This window comes from Podarcis vaucheri (genome assembly GCF_965113315.1).
Source record: "Podarcis vaucheri genome assembly, chromosome: 4".
Lineage (NCBI taxonomy): Eukaryota > Metazoa > Chordata > Lepidosauria > Squamata > Lacertidae > Podarcis > Podarcis vaucheri.
In genome coordinates this window covers 63,893,934-63,916,972 of record NC_138762.1, presented here as the reverse complement: position 1 = coordinate 63,916,972, position 23,039 = coordinate 63,893,934, and the positions used below count along the sequence as shown (strand labels likewise).

The 23,039-nt window shown below is 41.6% G+C and overlaps 2 protein-coding genes across 4 annotated transcripts in view; one reads left to right on the top strand and one right to left on the bottom strand.

The window, feature by feature from the left end:
- TAB3 (TGF-beta activated kinase 1 (MAP3K7) binding protein 3) overlaps nucleotides 1-19,930 on the bottom strand; it is a 29,478-nt gene extending 9,548 nt beyond the window's left edge. Inside the window, exons 1-5 of the mRNA XM_082219958.1 lie at nucleotides 19,724-19,930; nucleotides 11,302-11,492; nucleotides 5,968-7,420; nucleotides 1,803-1,963; nucleotides 473-566 (exon numbers count right to left, since the gene is read on the bottom strand). Coding sequence (XP_082076084.1) covers nucleotides 473-566; nucleotides 1,803-1,963; nucleotides 5,968-7,420; nucleotides 11,302-11,403 — 1,810 coding nt within the window. The 5' untranslated portion in view covers nucleotides 11,404-11,492; nucleotides 19,724-19,930. The remainder of the gene's footprint in view (nucleotides 1-472; nucleotides 567-1,802; nucleotides 1,964-5,967; nucleotides 7,421-11,301; nucleotides 11,493-19,723) is intronic.
- Nucleotides 19,931-20,188: 258 nt separating this feature from the next.
- Nucleotides 20,189-23,039, top strand: part of LOC309530824 (uncharacterized protein) — a gene marked incomplete at its 5' end in the record, with an annotated part of 68,804 nt that continues 65,953 nt past the window's right edge. Inside the window, one exon of one of the 3 annotated variants that reach the window (XR_014218898.1) lies at nucleotides 20,189-20,681. The remainder of the gene's footprint in view (nucleotides 20,682-23,039) is intronic. The other 2 variants (XR_014218899.1, XR_014218900.1) reach the window with 2 other exon arrangements.

The following is a 23,039-nucleotide window of genomic DNA, read 5'->3' as shown; positions in this document are numbered from 1 at the left end:
ATCCAGAAGAACCTTATATTAATGACATAGGCTTTGCAGTGAGGCACTGCCTTCTGTTTGCAATAGAACCACTAACCGAGGGCTCAGAATGCTTGCTTTCCTGCTGCCTCTCAATCACCACTGGTCCAGTTAACACCTTGAGCATTTACGCTTCCACTATGTGCTCTGACATACAGGCCAAGAACCTGTTCTATGAGGAATGAGACCAGGCTGCCAGGAGAGTTCCAGCCTCCAAACTCCTAATCCTGCTGGGAAAATGCAATCCCAGAGTTGGGGAGGATCATCACACATGGGACAACTGCATCAGTCTCTACAGCCACAACAGGCGTTGTAACTCTCCAACAGTTTGACTTAACCCCTGAAGGCACACTTCTCTACTGTCTTATGAGACAGGCAGATACCAATAACAATAACATTCAAATATACAGCTCAAAACAAACACATATTTTTGCAAGTATTTTAAAATATAAACCTCTAGACTGAAGGAGATCTATTTCTTTCTGTGTACAGTCAACGTTTATCTGGAGCTGCCTGTTCTTGCTTCTCAATCTGGTCATCTCCTCAGGCTAGAAAGCAGAACCAAAAATAGAAACAGAAGTCAGCATAACCATTTTTGTTAAGCCATGCACATACATAAGTACAGTGAAATATTAATTTAGCTGTTCTTCCTCTCCTTATTTTTATGCAGATGGAACTGTGTAGTGTAAAAAGTTTGTGGGGTCCCTTGACCAGAACATTTTGAAAGTGAGAACCAGTACGTTTCCACTGGTATAGTACTAAATTAGTACGGACTTTTTTTCCAGGCAAAACATTATTTGCCAATTTATCAGCTTCGGAACTGAAATCAGGACATAAATTGCTGATTTAAATTATATTGATTTAAAATTAATAAATTCTGTATTGATCAGTAACAGGAGTTTCAGCACCATCACAGTAGTATGACTCCAAATGTATCTTGCAAATAAACCAAGACAGTTAAACAAGTTTCAAACCAATGTAGCATAGATGCACTTTAAAGTGATTATGTGTGGTTTTGTTTCATGATAAATAAAACTTGGTAAATTTCTTGAATGATACAGGCAAAGAATTAATTCACCCTGTACCTGTGAATCTCCACAAAATATAGATTTTAGGACAAGTGTGGGGTTAGTCCTCCAGATGTTTCTAAACTATAATCCCCATCATCCCTGGTCATTGGGCCTTCCTTGCTGGAGCTGTTGGGAGCTGTAATTCAGCAACATCTTAAAGGTCAAAGGTTCCCCACACCTGTTTTAGGATATCATAGTCAGATTAAGTTTCCTTGTCAGAAGAGAAAGAACCACCAATTTAGAAATTCACATAAAACATTTGGATGTTGAATGACATTGTCTCAAGAAAAGTTTATTATAGACTACAGCGTTTTTAAAATTTAAAATCAGTCACGTGCCCTATTCCTTTCACCTCTCCCTTCCTTTAAGTATGACAGTGCTTCTACCAAGGTCACAAAGTTGTTTTTCCTATCGTAGCTTCTTCCAGCCTGGGTTCTTATTCCCAGCTGATGAGACCACTACGTTGCTAACATGCAAGCTGTTAGGGGAAAATCTACAGCTAATACCAAAGAAAACACTACCATGCTCTTTCTGGTCTGGGGAAAAGCATGGACCAGCTACCTGAATATGCTGATACCCAGCTGCTGAAGTGGACTGGTTACTGAACCTTATCTGTCAGAAAATGAATGATGTATAATATATATATGACATGACAGTGACAAACACTGTCATCAGGAGGGAACAACTGTAATATTTTAAAAGCTTCTTACTTACTGTCGGGATTGAGGTTGTGCAGCTTACTCTTCTCAGACGTCTTTGCATAAGATCGTGTTCCATGCCATTCACTTCAGCTTTGAGCTTTTCAAGCTCCTCATTTTCAAACTTCAGTTCCTTTGCTAGCCTCTCCATCCTTGCACGTTGGTGTAACAACAAGGCTAGTGTGGTATAGAGAACAAAGTCAGTGCGAATACACAAGACTGAGAAACCCAACTTGCAATTGGAATAGTATATACAGGTGAGCTTTTAAGAGCAGAAAGTGACTATAAACATGCAGCCAAACATCAGTGTAGAGATGTTTCATGCTAATGGAACTATACTTGTAGACGTAAAGTTCTTCCATCATAAAAATAATTATTTTAGACAGTAACTTGGATATTACCATTTCTGGCCACTGCTTCTTTTTTTTGTTCTTTGTCCGCTCAAAAATAAAAGGCACCTGTGCAGGATGAAATGGCAATCTAATTGTAACAGTGTACTGACAAGACTAAATCCTAAAAATCAAAAAGGTATAAGACACTGGGCTACAAGATTATCTCCACTGCTTGCGATCAAGTTCATTTGATGCAATGGAACATATTACTATAGCAAATGCAATCTTTTCTTAAAAGCTGCTTTTACTCTTTGGAAAAGCAGTTTTAACCTAAAAGATTACAAAATCAGTGCTTTAATCAACTGCAGGAGCCTGTGACTAGATTAGGACATACAAATTAGTTAACAGAACATAACATATGAAGAGGCTGACCCTCCTTAACTGACTTTTAAAAAATTCATTGTAGAGTAGAAGTTTAACTACTGGACCCAATTCTAGATTTTGTAGTAATTCCCAACTCTCCATTTTTGTCCTTAGTGGGGGGAAATCAAGAGAGATTGCAAAGTAAAGGCATTTGCTTTAGAGAGTGGGTGGGATGAGAGAAAAGCACTCTACAAGCAGAGGGTCTATAAATTTCTGAAGACCCTTCTTTCTTGCTCTTTCCACATGGCTTCCAGAAATGCAATCTGCTGTGTTGAAGAAACTGATGACTCTTTTTGTAGTGTGCTGGAAATGCAGGGTTGTTCTTCCTAACTGTTCAAAGTACTCACACCGTCTGTCTTTAGGGAGAATTTGAGGTCTTGGGCTGCCTGCCAATTGAACAGCACCCAACTCCCTGGCAGCTCAGATGTGGCAGACAGCAGGAAAGCAGTTTCTTCCACTTGCTGCCAACTGCATTGTAGTGGTAGTGGGAGAAACTGAAGCACAGAGTCACAACATGGGAGCCCTTCAGCACAGCTATTCTTGACCATCCTCTGTTCCTCTGAAATATTCTGCAGCTTGTGTTACTTAAAATATGAGTACACAAGATTTTCCACTATCCGAATATAGATCTACAAAGCCTCCCTCCACATTATAAAGACATTTAGAAGAGGTCCTGTAAATTGAGCTGAATCCATACTTGCATTATTTCTCTGCTAAATGTCACAATTAGACATCTGTAGCATGGCCAATGGTTCATTCACAAAATGAATGAGGACAGTATGAACTGTGATATTACATTCCAGTGTTCGGTTTTGCAGCTTAATTATTTAGCACATTGTTACTCATTACTTTCTCTTGATACGTCCTCGTCATTCTGCATACTTCTCTCTCAAGTCTCCTCCAATCATCCTTAGCCAGCATTCTACTCTTTTATCTAAACACATATGCTCCTTTTCAAGTTTACATTGTAAGGAATGCTATACTCAGAAGTAAAATGAACTACACCCCATATATTCAGATATATGGGGTACTGTACAACACTTGTGGTACTAAGGTACAACACTTGTACCTCTTCCACAGGTTTGAGGGCAGAGTTGCCATACTTTGGAAGTCTTAATTTCTCCCCATGACTAGCAAGAGAAGTATAAACTGTGCAAACTAGTGTAAACTTTAGAATAGCTCATACAAAAGCAAGAGAAATACAGCAAGGGGTCTTAACTGGAATAATTTATACAAGTTACAGAAACTGGAATTATCTTGGCACAGGATGTGGATTTCTTTTTAGTACAGAGTAAAACAACCCTGCACCTAGCCCAGAGCAAAAAACATAGTATGGGAATGAAGTAATACATCAGCAGTCCAATTTATCCATGAAATAGTATGCAAGTTCAAGAGTTAAAAAAATAATTAACTGCTTTGAGTTACAAACTCTGTATGTTTGTATAAACATCTCTGAGCGCTTTGGTAGAAGAGCAAGATGCAAGATACAAGATATAGTTGTACCTATCAAAGGCTTAGATTTCAATAGATAAGAGTTAAATTAACTGAAGTTAGGTTCTACAGAAATCAAGTGGGACATATTAGTTATGATTTAAGTCCTGTAGAGTTCAGTGACCTCAACAAAAGTAACTTAGCTTGGCTCTAACCATTGTCATGTTAGCCACTGCCATGGTTTCAGACTATTCCACAGCTGAAAACAAAACATCAAAGCTAGCTCTTCTTCCTTGTTATAAATTATATACAAATTTTGATTCATACTGAGCTATGCCAACAGGTCCATCTACGCTAGCGTTGTCAACCTGCTAAGCAGGAATGCTTTAGGAGATCAGACAGAAATCTGTTAGTGTTATGCTGTCTTAGGTCTCTAAACTGGAGATCTGAGAAGTAGGATAAAACTGAACAACTATATAAACTTTGCCATATTTTTTTTTTTAAAAAAACATGTTTAGATCACCAAGCACAATAATGCTTCCAAAACTATGTGTACATCTAGCCCAATATTGAAGATAGGTCCAGTATCTGAAAGATTGCCTCTTTCCATGTCATTTACCCAGACCCAGAGGTCATCTTCAGAGGCCCTTCTCTGGCTGCCATCTCCAGGGGAGATATGGCATACTAGCTATGGAATGCCCTTCCCAAAAAGGTTCACCTAGCACCTTCTTTACTATATTTTCAATGCTAGATAAATACCTTTTTATCTTTGCAGTCCTTTTAAATCTGTTGGTGCAAAGTTTGCTTTGGTTTTTACTGTTTTATTTTCTGCTCTATCATGCCGAATCAGATTGTATCATCATTTTTATTATTTATAATTTTTAACTTCTTCTTTTTTTAAGTTAGTGAATTGCTCTATTTGTTTTTAGGGCAGCTTATAGATGTTGAAAATAAATAATAAAATATTGCCTACTCTGACTGGCAGGTCACAGATAGAGGCCTTTCACATCAGCTGGTATCTAATACTTTTAACTGGAGTTGTCAGGGAATTGAATCGGGGACATTCCACATGCAAGTCAGGTTTTCTACCACTGAGCTGCTCAAGGGCCCAGATCCATTTGTCTCCTTTCTCTTTGCTAGGTAACAAACATTATTGTCAACATTCCTATGCAGCCTTGGAAAAGTAGCTCATCATACAATTGGAAGCTTAAATAGGATTCAAAAGCACTCCACAATAATGCACCTTTATGCATGTTCTCCTCTCCACATCAACTATAGTGTTTTTGCTAAAGCATCTAGTTCCTTAGCAGATGTACTTCAAAAACATGAAAAAAATTAAAAAGCCTTCAATAACACACTTCAAAAATTATTGAACTGCAGATAAACCCATCTTCAATCCAAAAACTTCAATCAGTTTTGACATTACACAGGAGTTTGCACTGACAAAGCCTCAACAGCATGTGATGTTATTGCATATTATGACCACTACTTGATCTGTAAATTCTAACCCTGCACAGTAAGTCTAGTACACTAAGATAAGCAGGACTGTGTTGGCTCTATATTGGCAGAAGTTACTCTAGGGTGGTATTCAGTCAATTGAGTTTAGCGTATCCATTCCTCCCCCTAGACCATTTCTCTGCTAATTAGGTTATGCATTATATGTCATCAACAACTGTTTCTTCTGAACCACATTGTATCAATGCAATATACTGCAACATCGTCCCACACTACAGTGGCAAAGTAGCCCTTAAGCTACATCCTGACACCTCCTTTGCTGCTGCAGACACAATGAACTTCCAAAGTATATGCTCATTCTATCTTCTCTCTTACGAAACAAGATATATATTTGTCATTAATGAATCCCGATAAAATAACCATGGCTTAAGAATTTGAAAGACTGTTAGTAGTTTAGAAAACCAAAGCACGGAGGATGTACCACAGTGCAAATAATTTTTTTTTCGATAATTACTGCAACATGCAATTCAATAAGTTTACCTTGAGTATAAGCATAGTCATCGGACCCAGAACTGGAGCTCCTCTGATACTTATGGCTTCCTCTTTCACATCCAGATCCTGGTACAACTGAAATAGGCTGAATTGGTTCTGGTGCTGCAGAATGCTCTTCTTGGTCCACTAAATTTAAAAGGTTCTCAGCTGGTGCTCTGCCTACGGTGATTTTAAAAACTGCTGGATTTGGCTGAGATACCATGACCCGAGGTGACTGAGTAAGCACACCCGTAGGTCCAGCTGGCTGTGTATATGTTATATATAAAGGATTAACACTATAAGGAGGTTTGGGCTGACCTGACATACTTCTGGAAGGAGAACTTGAAGGAGGAGTAGCAGGTGCATACAGTGGGTGCTGATTCCGTTGGGAAGGTGGGTTACTTATAGGTGAAGGGCTCCTATTCATGGTAGTTCCAGGTCTTTGTGGTGGCTCAACGGTAATTTCTATCTTGTTCATGGAGCTTTTGGATAAGCTAGGTCCACCATATGGAAGATAAGATACTGAGTGTCCACTTGGTTTCTGATATGTTTGGGGTGTTTGTTGATATGAATGGGGTAGCACAGTTGAAGGACTAGGAGGCATAAACACATGGGAACTTTGATGGCCCAACGGGCTAGGCTGAACTTGATGCTGAGGAGAGCCAAAAGGAGAAGGACACTGAGAAGCAGGCGGCGACTGAAAAGGTGACTGAGGAATCTGGGGCTGTTTTGGAGAATACTGAGAAGGCTGATAGTTTTGTTGGTGCGAATAAACAGGCAGTGGATGTGGACTATAATGGGGCACTGGGCCTTGTGGCGATGAATGCCACTGTGCACTCTGAGTAGGAGTTTGTCGTCCTGAAGAACTTTGAGATGTCTGCCTAATATAGAGAGATCCAGGATTCCCGTAAGGATTGCTTGGAATTGGAGGAAGAATTTGTAAAGCTCTGGGTACAGTCTGTCCAGATGGGAGGTTCTGCGACACTGTAACAGTTATAGGGTTTGTGCTATACCGAGGTATGTGCATATACGCAGGAGGAGGCGGGCCTTGCATAGCAGATGTATTCATTCCAGGTTGTATGGAAGAAGGTTGCTGAGGTGGTTGCAAAGGAGGAGTAGCTGCGTTTCTATTCTGGTCATTCATAAAAAATGGATTGTAGTTGGGAGAAGCTGCCACAACAGCTGGAGCAGAGTGTGGTTCTTGAACTAAGCATATCAGTTGTTTACCTGCTGTGTGTTGTGGATCAATATGTCCATCACTTGAACTATGTACCAGTGTACGACCACCATTAAGTTGAGCTCCATCCCCTCCATGATAGCTGGTGTGAGGATGGATGCCGAGGTTAATATGCAGATGGCGATTCCTGTTCAAACGAGTGTCATCTGGGTGGTACTCCATGTATAGGTATTTGTTACTCTCCTGCGCAAGAGCTCGACAACAAGCATCAAGGTTGTTGTTGTTCTAGTAATAAGAAATAGAAAACGTGAAGGGTTTAAAATTAAATAAATGAGTCTGACAAGCTATAATGTAGTTCCATATGCATACATGTCAACATACCTATAAAGCCTAGTTTGAACATCGTATTTCAGTTAAGACTCTCACCTGAATTAAGGAGCATTAGTTGAATGATCCTCTTTTTGTACTCAATTAAAGCTGCAGCATTTGTATATAAACAAAGGTTTTAAAGAAGGTACACTTTACATCCAGGTCCTGGGATCAAATGGAGCCCTCTGGGCATCTCCATCTGACCCTCGGGACTCTCCTCAGGCCACTCTTCCCACCAGTCACTCCCTCCTCAAGTAATTTGCCTTGTTGGATACTTCAACTGTGATAACGTCTCATTTGCCTGGATAGAGAGTTGAGTGTGTAGTTAAAAAAGCATGGCTGGAATGTAGCCTACTGTACAAAAATAAGAGTTATTATTATCTGTCACACCACTGAATTTTTGCCTCTGGCCCACAAAGGAAAATAGTGCTTGAACTGAAGAGGGGAAAAAACTTAGGCAGTAGCCACCATCTCAGAAGAGTTTCTCCTCCTGGTGTGAGATTGAAGACTGCTTCTCCTAATTCTGGGCTAAATAGTCTCTCAGGTACTTTCAGGAGGCTATCTACCCCCTGCAAAAGTGCAGGGGAGGGGGAAGCAAATTTCTCAAATTTTAAGAGGGATGACTTACCTTAGTTATTTTTACAAGTTGGCTAAAGCCCTTCCCTTTTCCAGAACTTTTTTAAAAGCCTCATGCTTGCTTATAGCAGCAGCAAGATTCAGCACTTCTTAAGATACACAAGTGGTAGGCTACTATGGAACCCTGCTGAGGCTGCAAGGGGCTAGGAGGCTTTTTTTTACAAGTACAGGAAAGGGGAATAATGTCTTATTCACCACAAAGGTAAGCCAACCTCCACCCCAACATTTTGGGGAAGCGTACCTCCTCCCCTCCCCAAATTTTAAAATCCATTTTCTTTTCTCCCCCACCACCATAATTTCAGCCCAGCTCCAGTTTCTTCTAAGATTACACCTGCCAATCATAGCCAGGAAACGAAATCATCACACGTTTCTTCGGCACGCATTGTTTCATTTAAAAAAATTATAAACATGTCAATAAAAGGGCTGCGTTATGGGAACATTAGAAATAAGATTTTCAGTGAAAATATTGCCTATCTAAACCCCCTTTCCTGAATAAGCTTCCCACTGTTTACAACATTTATTCTCTCTCTCTTTTAATAATTGCTGGGAAAGGTTAAATGTTGTCCTTATTTGTAGCTTGAAAGTGAGGAAACAAGAGCACATGTGGGAGACATACAACGTTCAAGCATCTCTTAACATCTCTAAAAGCAGTAACTACACTGGTCAAAAAACTTTTGGAGGGATATGTTAAATGATTCCTAATAATGCAAGCTTTAAAATCTACCCTTTGTTGATATCTAATGAAACCTCTTACATTTATTGACATTCTCTTCAAATTGTGATCAACAGGATTCAACACATTGAAGTTTGCTAAGTGCAGAATACTGAGATCTACACTCTGCTGTCTTGGGTTTCAAGGAATCTGCCAATACAGCCTCCAGTGAGATGCCTCTTCCAAGCCGCCTGTTGTGCATGTGTCTTTACTTTAAAGGAGTGTTTTTTCTTCAATATTGTTTTATTCCTATGGTTTTGTTCCCTTTTCCATGTGCAAGACTATAGCAAACTTCTTATAATTTTATCATGAACCATTATATTTTTTTATTTTGCTTTTTCCAGAAAATGTTAATTTGCAATACTGTCAGAGGTCAGTGGAATACCGTATTTTTCTGTGTATAACACACACACACACACACACACACACACACACACACACCCCGTGTAAAAGACGCTCCCTATCACTAAGTCAAACAAATATTTGGAAATTCTAAAGCTTTACCTGGAGCATGAAATACCTGGATTTTAGGATGGGGAGTTCCATAGGGTCATTGCCCACCACATTCCCACCCTTCAAGATGGGGAAAGATGGTTGGTGACAGGTTTGTAGGCTTCATCCATAAGATCTGGAGGCTCCTGACCATCCACTACCCCAGGATCCACAAGAGCTATAGCTCCCAAAGTATTGTTTTTGATAAGCTCAATGGTAGGAGCACCAAGATCTTAAGGGTCAGGCCTACACAGCTTCTGACATTACCAGACTGGTTTCCTGAACACTTCATTGAGGGAGAGGGAAAAGGGAGAATCTGTGGAAAGGTCTGGTAAAGAATTCCCCAGATATGCCAACATTCCAAGCTTAAATCATAATACTCTGTGTCAAACAAAATTTTCCTCCTTACTGAAGGGTAGAAAAATCAAAATAAGTATTTGGAAATGTGTTTGCCAAGTAGCTAAGCAGCCTCAATCTTTCTACTGAGGCCTCAAACCAGTGCATTCATTGTTTCTTCAGGCCATTCCTGGCTCTTGCAACTGCCTACCTACAGAACCTTTTCTTACTGTCTTGGCATCAAAAGCACACACCTTTCTTATTCTGGCATTGTTCCCATATGAAATCACTTAAATGTGTTCAGGGTAGTATTACCCAACACACACACACAAACAAAACAAAAACGTAACAGGTATCTTACTGTGAGAGAATTCCACCTTAGGAGCTTACACTACAGGGAGGAAATCCCTTATTTGCTTTAAACATTTTCCCTTTCCTCTGCAAGTCATTGAAAGTCTCCAATGCAAATTGTTTAGTGATATTTGCACAACACTATTTTATTTTATGTAGGAATACTTGGTTTAAAATCTTATCACAGCTAAACAGCACAAGAACTACCAAGAGGCTGGTGCCATATTGGAATGAGGATGATTTTAAAAGGACCCAGGCATGCTCATCTTCCATTCCTCCGGATTGCTGATTACATGCCTATACTTATTTGCCACACATTTTACTTCTTTCTGCTTCCCCCATGGGCATTTTGTGTTCTACGTAAAATAATATATTGATAATAAAATACAATTATTTCAATTAGAACACAAAATGCCCTGTGGATGACTAGAGGAAAATAAAAATGCATAGGTAGATAGATGATAGATAGATAGATAGATAGATGATAGATAGATAGATAGATAGATAGCATTTAAGAGCTTAACCATTGTTTTAACTTCGCTGATCTCAACAGGACACAACCTGTACCTGTGCTAATTAGATGCAATAGGATTTTAAACTAAATTAAAGTGGTACGAGTAGAATCTATTTTATTAGTGAAAGATATGTTAACAGTGGTTTTCAAGCAGTGCGCCATGGCACCCTGGAGCACTTCAGATGGTGGTCAGGTGCGCCATGCGCAGCCCTGGCCTCCTTCCCCTCCTCTGGTGCCCTCTCAAGTCTCTGCCTCCAAAGGCTTCCACAGCGGTTTCTTACACTGGCCCTGGCTACAAGTTCTCTAGGTGAATGCTGCTACAAGGGCAGGGCAGGAGGTGCTGGTTGCCAGGAGCTGAGGTGGCCTTGGAGTGAGTAAGTAAGCAAGCAAGCAAGCAGGCGAGGATTCCTGAGGAGAGGTCTCCCAAAGGGGTGAGGGGCTGACTGCTCAGCAGGCAAGGGGCAACATAAATAAGCTCCTGAGACTTGAAGTGCATTTCCCCACAGGGGAGCCACAGAAAGAATATAGTTGGTCAAGGGAGCCACAGACTCAAAATAGTTGGAAATCTTTGTGTCAACATATAATGAAGTATGCTATGGGAAGCCTGAAGACCTAGCTTGGAATTAAGTTTTCACCCTCAACCCCACAAAAAAAGCCTTTATCTTTTAGAAACAAAGAGGATGAAATTGTGTGTGGATCTTACTAGCATATTACAATGAACTCTTTTCAAAGAGAAACCACTGTTTTATCTCTTACCTGGAGCATGCACTGTGACACCACACTCTCTGGGATCTCAGGGAAATGTTGCCGGAGGTCATGGAGTACCTGCCTGTCGAGTTGCTGGCTGCTCTGTGCCATGTCAGACTGATGTTAGTCTCAAGACTCTAAGAAAATAGCAGTTAACAGGCTTCCCAGTGGCTATGCTCTTCTGATGCTTTTGGCATCTTCTATAAATACAAATACAATAAAATGGAGAAATAGTTTAACATGATTTAGACAATCACACAAAAACATATACCTATCTGATGGACATATGAATATCAAAGTCTCAGATTATTATTTCATAAGGCCATGACTTTCATCACTCAATGCCACAGTGAAGAGTAATTACAACATATACTCTATAGGACTGTACTTGAAAACAACTTTCTTTTCCTAGACTTGGGACAGGAATCTTCAAATAAATGAGACATGAGCAAGCTTTTCCCTCCCAACAGTAACTTTCTTACTTATGCTTCTTCTAGCAAGAGAGCTTGGGACCAGTACATCTCTACCATCCTCACCTTTAGACCTCTCTTCAGTTCAAAATAGAAGAGGAACTACATAGCAAATCACACTCTGAACACACACTTCAAAACTAACATGAATAGTTACTTGGATTTTCCCAAATTAATGGCAAGCAGAGGTGGGTGACCCATGTATCTGAAAACATTGCTAAATGTACCTTGGCTAACATGCTAAATGTACCTTGCGTATTTGGTAAGCTGGTAAGTAAATGTTTGAAGTATTTATGTTTATGACATACTGTATTCATTTTATAGTACATATAATGTTACATATATCAAACTTCTTAATTCTGTCCTATCCTTTCATTTTAAAGTTAAGTACATGTATGTAACCCAGATAGAGAAACTTAGTACAGTAAATGAAGCTTTGCAGAAGCAATCCAGCCTTAGTAACTGCTTAGTGACTACATAAGTAGAATTGATACATTTGCAGGGGTGGGGAATGTGAATGGCTATTCCCTTTCAAAGGTTGGAAGCAAACAAGAAGGCTGGGACTAGTGACTACGAGGTGTGAAAATCAAGCTGCAACTGTGATGCATGTAACCTGGACTTTGCTACTTTAATATGCAGAGAATCTAGGCCTACATAATGGATGTTCCCGTGTGTGTGAAGACCTGGATTTTGGCAATGGATAATGTTGTTTCTGCAGACTTATGGCATTCTGGATCCCGAGATATAGGGCTTTGTTCTCCATTTTGTACCTGTATAAAGACAGTTCTCTCTCAGTGCCAATTCCAAGAACACAGCGAACCCTCAAAGAAGCAATGTGTCTGCCGCACTTCCTTCTCTCATGCCTCCCCCTTTTCCTATTTTCACTTGTTACAAGGGTCCCTAGCCAGGATCCTTTGTGTGAGCATTACCCCATCCTTGGTATTGGTGTGGATGAGGGCTAGTCTGCTTAGGTAGGATAACTCCTTCCATCCAATTTCTAGTCCCCATTTCTCCATGAGGGAGAGGATGCACTAGCTGTGGAAAACTTGGTCAAGTAGTAATTTCGTTATTGGTCTGCTTGTGTGTCCATATATTCACTGGCAAAGTAAGATCCCAGGCTGTAGGTGTTTGTCTTTGCATCCCATTGCACAGAGAGATCCCAGGATGTGTCTCAGGCCTGATCACCTTGGAACACACAGCAACGCTGTTTAATATGTTAGCACTCCAGTTCTGACCCCCAAACTGGACCATAACATAAAGATAGCTGCACTGTATAGTATAATGCATAGTTCAATCCTTCCACCTCAGTTAGGGAAGAAAGCATACTGCAACATTTACATCTGACAGTATAGAGAGATAATCTTTATAAATGTAAAAATCTCACTGGAATGAAATTTGGCTGGCCATACACTCATGCTGTCAGCATTGCCACTAACATTCAAATACAGTGGTACCTTGGGTTACATACGCTACAGGTTACATACGCTTCAGGTTACACACTCCGCTAACCCAGAAATAGTGCTTCAGGTTAAGAACTTTGCTTCAGAATAAGAACAGAAATTGGGCTCCAGCGGCGCGGTGGCAGCAGGAGGCCCCATTAGCTAAAGTGGTGCTTCAGGTTAAGAACAGTTCCAGGTTAAGTACGGACCTCCGGAATGAATAAGTACTTAACCCAAGGTACCGCTGTTATTCAAACCCCGGTTTTAGCATTTGCTGAAGTGGTGAAGTGTTACACTTATGCAGTTCAAGGATTCAGACAGAAGATCGCAGATTTGACAGTGGAACAAGTTAGAACTGTTTTCTCTACCCCTGTCCAACAAAAAATAATATTCTCCATTTCCATCTCTCATTCACACACTTTGTCTCCCAAGCATGCACTTGAAAGATACTTTTTTGCAAAATCAGGAAGAAATAGTTGACACAGTCTAATGTAAAACTCATTTATTTTAAGCACTGAATTTTTCAGGCAAGACTACAATTAGTATTTTGTTACTGGAGAATCTTCACAAATATGCCTGCTTCCCAACACCAAAATTGTACAAGAAATGTATAAGCTAAATGCAGACGTTTTCAAACAGCTTATTCTTGAATGTTTTGGCTCCCGAACGCCACAAACCTGGACGTGACTGTTCCGGTTTGTGAACTATTTTTTGAAGTCCGATGGTACTTCTGATTGGCTGCATGAGCTTCCTGTAGCCAATCAGAAGCCATGCTTTGGTTTCAAAACATTTTGGAAGTCAAACGGACTTCCGGAACGGATTCCGTTTGACTTCCAAGGTATGACTGTAACTACAAATATGAAACAGAGGCATACAAATCCACAAAGATAGATTTTAAAATAAGAGGATAATGAAGAAATTATCCATTGATTGCTTCTCTGCTTATTTATGAATGCTGGATTTTGTTCCAGAATAGCGCAGAACATGGGTTCAGAAAATACTGTACACCTGATTACTGTTAGAAGTGATCCAAATCCTACAATGTAAGTGGTAAAGTATAACTGTGCGAGCTGGTCCTCAGAAGCCATGATCACAGCAATCCCAAAAAATTACTAAAAGCAGGCAACTTGTGGCATTCGTTCAAACTACCACTGTCATGTTCCCCATGATAGTTCACTAATATGACTCCAGATACTATTCTGCAATGTGAAAATAAAAGAGTTGTATTGCTTTAGCTTTTCCAGGCCAAGTGCTGCCTCACTTATAGTAAGAGGTGCACCATATAGAGTTTGACAGCTAGCATGCAAAGACATCCCCATGAAGAGGCTGCTGCACAGCCAGCTTAAAATTCCAGTTCCATGTTCAGTCCTACTGCTCTACAACAAATGGTCAAACGGAATCTGAAGTCAGGATGTAGATTGCTTTCACAAGCAAGAAATCATAGGACAGTTTTGCAGGCTGTGTAGAGTTAGTGGCGGATTACCTACAACAAACCATATATTCCCTTTTTCCAGCATCTCCAGAACTGTTCCCTGCTACATCACATCCATCCTTCACTTACCACACAACAGCATCTCTATATGCATTGCCCAGGTTCCTACAAAGATGACACCACCACCTCTCTCCACTACTGGAGAATTAGAAAGGGGAGGGGAAATCTAACATCCTATTACTAACTGCCCAACCAATAATAAATTACTGTTTTTATACTACTTCAATCACATACAAATAGGTTCAGATGTGGCCATAGTTACCTGGTTAGCTTAAAAGCTACATGGGGTCTAAAGTTGAGGATCCAATTTCCAGTCTTTTTAAAAAACAACAACAACAACAACACACAATTATTGTTTTTTAACAAATACAAATACAAGAACCATCAAACACTCATCCAGGTGTACAGCTAATGGTGTTTCTTCTATCCATTGACTTTAGACATAAGCTGACACATTTAATGTTCAAACATATTACTGAACATACCATCTCCACTAAGAAGACTGATCAGTTGGTACAACAAGGTCTTGTTTTGGGTCATTAACATAGTTAAAGAAAAGGGTCCACATTTCTGGAAGGTGTCCCTTTCTGTTATAACTTTAACTGCTCTTCTGTGTCTGGTGAGATGCTCAGACATTGCTGGATCCCAGTTATTATTTTCACATATGTTCAGGGGTATTTCAGTCTGGTTCTTCCATTGTTATCGCTAATCATGCTGCAGTCAGTAAGAAGCCTACATTTTCATTGTGGTACAGAGTGGAGTCCAAGTCTATGCCCAAAGATAGTAGGGCTAAAGCAGGATTTGGGGTAAGATGTTAGCTTGTAATTGTGGATATAATGGAGACAACTCTACTCCATGATGGAAGAAAGGCAGGGTAGAAAATAATTTTTTCAAATGTAAGGCAATCTGCAGCATTAAATAATGATAATTATGACATCTATAACACTGAAATTCAAAATGCACTTCTGCATTTAGAGGATGTGGCGTCTTCATGAGAGGATTATACAAGGCCTTCAATACGTGTGAATTGCTACTTGCCTTCTTCTGGCGACTTCTAGTCTGATTTTGAGATACTAGTAGACTAGAAGCAAGTAACTTGATTCTGCTTTCTTTTGACCTGGCCCCTTCCTTGTGGCCAACTTTTTCATCTTACCCCTCAATGGACATACTCTTACAGACTGGGGAAACATGCACCTTATTGCTCTGCCTTGCTGGAAAATAAAACAAACAGAAGATGGTAGGACAAAAACTGCAAAAGACCTATTGTGGGTACCAAAGCCTTTAAAAAAACACCATCTGAATGTTTGAGTGAGAACCCCAGAAGAAAGTGAATTACAACTGGGTACAGTACATCTAGGGGGATGCGGGTGGCGCTATGGGTTAAACCACAGAGCATAGGACTTGCCGATCAGAAGGTCGGCGGTTCGAATCCCCGCAACAGGGTGAGCTCCCATTGCTCGGTCCCAGCTCTTGCCAACCTAGCATTTTGAAAGCACGTCAAAATGCTCTGCTTCAAGAGAAGCTGCTTAGTCATGCTGGCCACATGACCTGGAAGCTATACGCCGGCTCCCTCAGCCAATAAAGTGAGATGAGCGCCGCAACCCCAGAGTCGGTCACGACTGGACCTAATGGTCGGGGTCCCTTTACATCCTTACATCCAATTTGCAATTTTGCTTGTACAAAACTAAGACACTTGAAGTTTTAAAACTGATAAATATGCCAAATAGTACAATAAGTATTACAGAAGTTTCAATTCCCATTATTTCTGCTTTTACACAGTTTAAAGACTTCCAGAAATTTTATATCTCTGGCTAGCACTCTAGAATTTACTAAAAGATAGAGAGACAATGCCTTAAAACAGTTGTTTCTAGTTTATACTCATCATTGCATATCTATTTTATTGTAAACAGCAGCTGATATATTTTGTTTTTAATTTATCTAACTCTTTTATTTTGAAATTAATAGACTGGTTCAAGATGTATTATTGTGTTCCTATGAAACGGAATATGTGAAGATTACAGAAGGTAATACTTTTAACTGACTGACAGGGCATTAGAAGATAACCTCGAAAACCCCCAGTTTACAGTGCTTGGGAGCAGCTGGCCAGAAAGTTTGTTATACTGCTCTGCTTGGCAGAAATTCTTCACTGAAAGTGAAAAAGGTCTCACAAGACACAGGGCTAAAGATATAATGCTTCATGTGGAGAAATCTTAGTTAAAAGATTATTCAGTTTTCAAAAGGATTCATTTTATTCTTTATTGTCACCTTTTGAATGTCCCAAGCGAATCTTGCTTCCACTTCAATTCACACATCAAAAGTGGCACAGATGGCATCATACATCTATCAAAACACAGAAGTTAAACTGCAATTTTTACTACACTTCCAATATGATTATCAGTGCTTATCTCCATCTCAAAGTATGTTTCCTAAAGGTATCAAATTCTAGATTTGGTATTACATTATACATATATTTATAAAGTTATATCCATGCTTTCTCTTGCCTCTACACTGGTAGAAACAATATACATAAGCACTTGGGATGGAATAATACACAATTAGAATATTTTTTTATTGTTCACTACTGTGCTTGCCTCCATACCTTTGTCCCCATGGACTACTTGAACATTTATTAAAATCTGTCAAATAACCTAATGGTTTTTCTGCCTGCTGTAACAATTGTCAAGGACTATGCTAGGCAATGTGTGATTTTTATTGGTATTTTTACAAATATTCTATGGAAGACTTAAATGAAGCCTGCGGACCACTGGTGGTTCACAGACTACAGCCTGGAAACCCCTATACTACAGTTTATAATTTTATAGATCTAATCGTAGGGGTTGAAGGTCTCTGTAATCCAGGTAGTGCTTCTGTTGTAAGGAAATCACATATATCTACCACTGAGTACAATATCACTAGGGAAATGAAGTTTTTTCCTAGCTAATGTACTAAATGTAGCAATTGCAACAGTGCAACAAAAAACATGGCTGTGCAAGTTCCACAGTCACCTACAATGTAACACACTCACATTACAGGCAACAAGTATTACAACTCACATCGCCTTCCACCTGCCTCATATTTTTTAAAAGTTTTATCATCATAATTTTACTTTTACAGGTGGCGCATTATTCCACTGCATCACCACAATGGAAAATCCCTTTATCACAACCAGAGGCATATAAGCATTTTCTTTGGGTTAGAATCATAGAATCATAGAATCATAGAGTTGGAAGAGACCACAAGGGCCATCGAGTCCAACCCCCTGCCAAGCAGGAAACACCATCAGAGCACTCCTGACATATGGTTGTCAAGCCTCTGCTTAAAGACCTCCAAAGTAGGAGACGCCACCACACTCCTTGGCAGCAAATTCCACTGTCGAACAGCTCTCACTGTCAGGAAGTTCTTCCTAATGTTTAGGTGGAATCTTCTTTCTTGTAGTTTGGATCCATTGCTCCGTGTCCGCTTCTCCGGAGCAGCAGAAAACAACCTTTCTCCCTCCTCCATGTGACATCCTTTTATATATTTGAACATGGCTATCATATCACCCCTTAACCTCCTCTTCTCCAGGCTAAACATGCCCAGCTCCCTTAGCCGTTCCTCATAAGGCATCGTTTCCAGGCCTTTGACCATTTTGGTTGCCCTCCTCTGGACACGTTCCAGTTTGTCAGTGTCCTTCTTGAATTGTGGTGCCCAGAACTGGACACAGTACTCCAGGTGTGGTTACTTAGGCATGAAAACATTACAAACACTGATTCTCTCTACTCCGTCTCCTTTGTGCCACAAATAACTACCAGAGGTACATATGGGCAGGAAGGCTAGTTGTTTTGTTGCCTTATTTGTATAGTTGGTTTACCCAGAAGAGAAACAAAATAAAAAAGCCAAACAGGCGACACAGTTTCCCATCTACAACAATGCCCTGACATTTCATAGCTTTTTCAGTTTGTAGTGAAGACCAGTTCTCCTGAAGGAAGGCTACCCTGGCTTCTTAATTATATATGAATGCAGTACACACAAGTAGCTCTTGGCCCAGACTAGCACAAGTATGGCATAAAAAACCCACAGAAAGAAAATAACACCTGAATGGTCTTACTCAATCTTTTGAACATATACACTCTAAAATTTGCCTACACCAAACAAAATATAAAAATATTTAGCAAGAATAAGTTTCAGTACACTGCCAATGCCCTGCTACCACTCAAGACTGTCTTATCTTCAAAGCTGCCAAAACCAAAGCAGCAGCATCATACTGCAGTCACCCTGCTGAGGAGACATGCCAAAAAAAGGCAGCAGAAGCAGCTATTACATATGCAATTACTTGCAACAGTAACAAAGTAATAATTGTAGCACTGCTCATATCCCTGCCATACAAATACATGCAAGGTGTGGCATATCCAAGCAACCTGAAAGCAGCCTCCAAAACAGACAAAAAGTTTTCCTGAGCATGTAGGTGTAAGAGAAAAGACTCACACCCTATTGAAGTTTCACCCTGTCTGTGATTTAATCATTCAAAACCAAGCAATACAGGTCGAAAAGTGTGCCTGTTGTGTGCACACAAGGGGATGGACACCTGACCCCTTAACATTGGTCCTCGATTAACAGGCCTCAAAAACAGGTTCCCCATCACCCAGAATACACCTCCTTTCTTCAGTCCCCAGTTCATCTATAAATTGATTACCAACTTCATGAACACCATGCTAAATTTGTAAGATGAAAACAGATAAAGAACAGGCGGATAAAGTTTATGCTCTGCCTTTCATTTACAACATATTTTTAAGCAGGTGCCAGGACACACTGGGTATCCCCCCCCAACCCATACAAGGTTTTAATCCACCCCAGTAGCCCATCCACTGTTGCAGCCTTTTGTTTGTGGAGTGGGGGGGTCGTCCTTTCAAGGCATATGAGCCCCCACCCCAAGCATTGCCCCTCAAGTCACCACTTTGAACCCTTTCTGCCTGCTTACTGGACACACAGCCAGCCTGCCCCCCCTCACCCGCCTTGCCATGTTTTGCCAACAATCCCCCTACCCCTCTCACCGCTCGCGGGGGGGCCGGTTCCAGCAGCACCATCTCGCGCTCCCCTCCCATCCGGCCCCTGGGCGTTGGGGGCAGCAGAGGAGGCCAAGCCCCCCGTCGCTTCCGGGGTGTGTTTGTGTGTGTGTGGAGTGGGGCAACTCCCCCCCCCTTTTCTGTCTGCGTGAGGAGAGGGGGGCGTCTCCGGGTGGTACCGGCAGAGTGCAGACCGAGCCGGGGGGGCGGAGGGGGAGAGTGTGGGAAGGGGCGGGTCAGCGCACTAGACAGGGCCGTGAAGCGTTTCCGGGACCTCGCCCGCCTCGCCCGCCCACTGCCAGGCAGAAGAATTCGACAGGGGATTCTCGAGCAAAGGCCCGACTGGCTGAAAGAAAGGGAGGGGCGGGACCAAGCCCGGCCAGCTGCAACTCCTCCTCCTCCACTTGACAGAGATGTTGGGGAAGGGGGGGGGGAGGCCCAGACGCCGCCGCTGCTTCCGAACAGACTTCACTTGCGGTCCCAGATTGGACTTCCAGGAATCCTCCATGTGCGTGGCAGGAGTGGTGGGAATTTGGGAGACGGCTTGGTTAAAACAGACAACGTCGCTCCTTCGCTCTTTTCTACCTCGCAGGAGGTAGAAAAGGAGCCTGGGTTTTAAAAGAAACACGGGTATTGTGCCATAATTCTCCTCAGATTCAAGGCTTTCCTCGCTGGCAAGTCGCCGGCGACTCTTGGAAAGGCCTCGTGTCAGGTAGAGATCCAATAGATAGAGAGGCAGCAATGGGAAGTGTCGTTCGTCCGCCCCCGCCCCCCCCCGCTTGTCTTTTTAAGAAAACGCTCTTTGCCGCAGCGCTTTGAAACAACGGTTTCCCTCAGAGTAGAAAAGAAGCTTCGTAAAGTTGAAAAGGGGACATGAAGTCTGCACACGCCTAAATCCTCACGACAGACAGAAATTCATCAGGGGTAGCCTTCTCCATCTGTAAAGGTACAGAAGAAGAAACCTTTCCCCTCCAATAATGTGTTAAATCCGGCGGGGGCAACCCGTTTTGTTATGGTAGAAGGCATCATTGTTTTAAAGCATATTCACGAAAGCTGTTTTTAAATTTTATTTTGCACTTGTCGTACGCCCCACCCTTACCTAAAAGTGAGTCTCACTGAATTCAATAGGACTTAAGAATGGAAACGGCTAAGGTGGCATTGTTGTTTATTTACTTATGGCATTTATACCCCGCCCTTTAGCTAAAATGGTTTTCGGAGCAGCTTTCCAAAACCAGCCGGTGTTGATCCCTATGCATTTCCACTACACTTGGCCGGGGGAGGGCGGGGAGAGATATGCAGCCAGTAACCGGAAATGCAGATTGAAACCCATCACGACCGGGGCCCTTTTAGCCGCCAGTCTCTTGAACTCCGAACATGAATCGCTGAAAGAGTATCGCGAGAGTATGGCGGAGACGCTCGATCAGCTGAGAAACAGTGGACAAGAGGTCGTTTAAAAGACGGGCGATGACCGAGCAACTCAGAGCAGCGTGAGGAGACGGTGTCTGTCCGAATCCCGGGGCTGTAGGGCTGGTTCTGCGAAAGCGGGACTCGATCTGGAAGGGAGCTCGTAGTTTCTAGGAATCTTGGCTTCGGAAGCTTATAGCGGGGTTGTGCGGTCCCTCGCTGTCGGGACTACAAATCCCGTCAGGCTTTGCGATAAGCGGGTCGAATATGCGTAGCCTGCTGGGAGGGGAGAGAGGCTGCGGATTCGGCTGTTGAGAGGGAGGTTTGCTGCGTTTATGCTAATGAGCAGCAGCAACAACAACAACAACTCGTTGCCTTAGTATTTCCTGGCGCTCACGTCCGTGGCTTGTATTATTCATGACGTGTTTCCATTCATTCGTGTGGTTCTGCAGGAAGCAGAGAGCAGATGTGTCTGCGGCTGCTTTTTCCTCTTCAGTGTTCCTGCAGAGCCTCCTCTTTCCTCCCTGCAAAGGCATTTAATATTTTTGCGCTGCAGCTCCCACCATCCTTTGAACACTGGCCTTGCTGGCTGGGGCTGACGGCAGTTGGAGACCAACATCATCTGAGGGCACCAAGTCCCCCAACATTGCCTTTATTGCTCCTGAAAAAAAGGACAGCTCCCCTTGCGTAATTTCTGTTTTCTCTCCTATCCTAAAGCGATGGGTTGGTGCCCTTATAATATTTTAAGATGAACAGCCTTGCCTAGATAATGGACTAGATGAGAGCTAACAAACTGAAGCTCAATTCAGATAAGAATTAGACACTTTTAGGTGCCAGGCAAAAATGTTCCTTTTTAACCTGACCTTCGGCTGATTGACATCCAATACCCTTTTAAACGTGCTGTGGAAGGGGGGATTATTGGGTTGTCTTTGTTCTTATTTTAGTATGCATTTTGTGTGTTTTTATATTGTAATTTTTTGTTGTGAACCACCCTGAGATCTACCTGTATACAGTAGTCTACAAATTTAATAAATAATATTGTGTTTACAACAATAGATGGCATTGAAGGCAGCCATACCTACATAACTGAATGTTCTTGTAACCCTTCTCCTCTCGCTGCCCCCAACCTTCTTTCTTAATAACTGCTGCATACAAATGATCACCATTATTGTTCTACCTTCAGTGCAAACATTTAGGAAGCTTATGAAGGAGACGCCAACTAAGGGCCAGCTTACACATGTGGTTCAGGTACCATAATTAAGCTACAGGCTTTCTAGGTAACTGAAAGTAGTTTCTGATGAAATGTGTGTTGCATTATATAACTTTATTCAGTGCTATTATTCTAGGAAAAGAGATGCCGGACTAGCCATGAATGCCTCCCTTGTTCTCTTATAATGGCAATGGCACCCACCTGAGAGGTGCCGGAACTGGGTTCCGGTGAGTTCCAGCTGGAAAATAAAGCCCTGACTTTATTCAAAACAATCAACCGACCCTACTGCAAATCCTCTTTTACTATATCTCGTTTCAGATTAACTCTCCTTCCCCTTTTCGTCCTCTCTTCCAACTATCCTTTATCCAAAGATGACATTTCACTGTTCCTTCCTATCTTACATCCTTCATCTCTCGGGGATGTTTCAGAATGAAATAGCACCTCATTGATCATGCAACATTTCAAATGGAAAATCCTACACGAGATCTTCAGAGGCACTGGCTTATGCTTTAAGCTCCATCTTTTAAAACTGTGCTGCAGAAGTTTCTGGCATGAAATTAAAAGAGTTTCAGGTGTGAGTTAGGAACTGCAAGATTGGAACAGGAGAAGAACGTTGGTACAAGGAACACCAGGGGGGCAGTGAGGGTGACTACTGAAGTGAGAAACAAATATTTGTAATTAACATGGAGC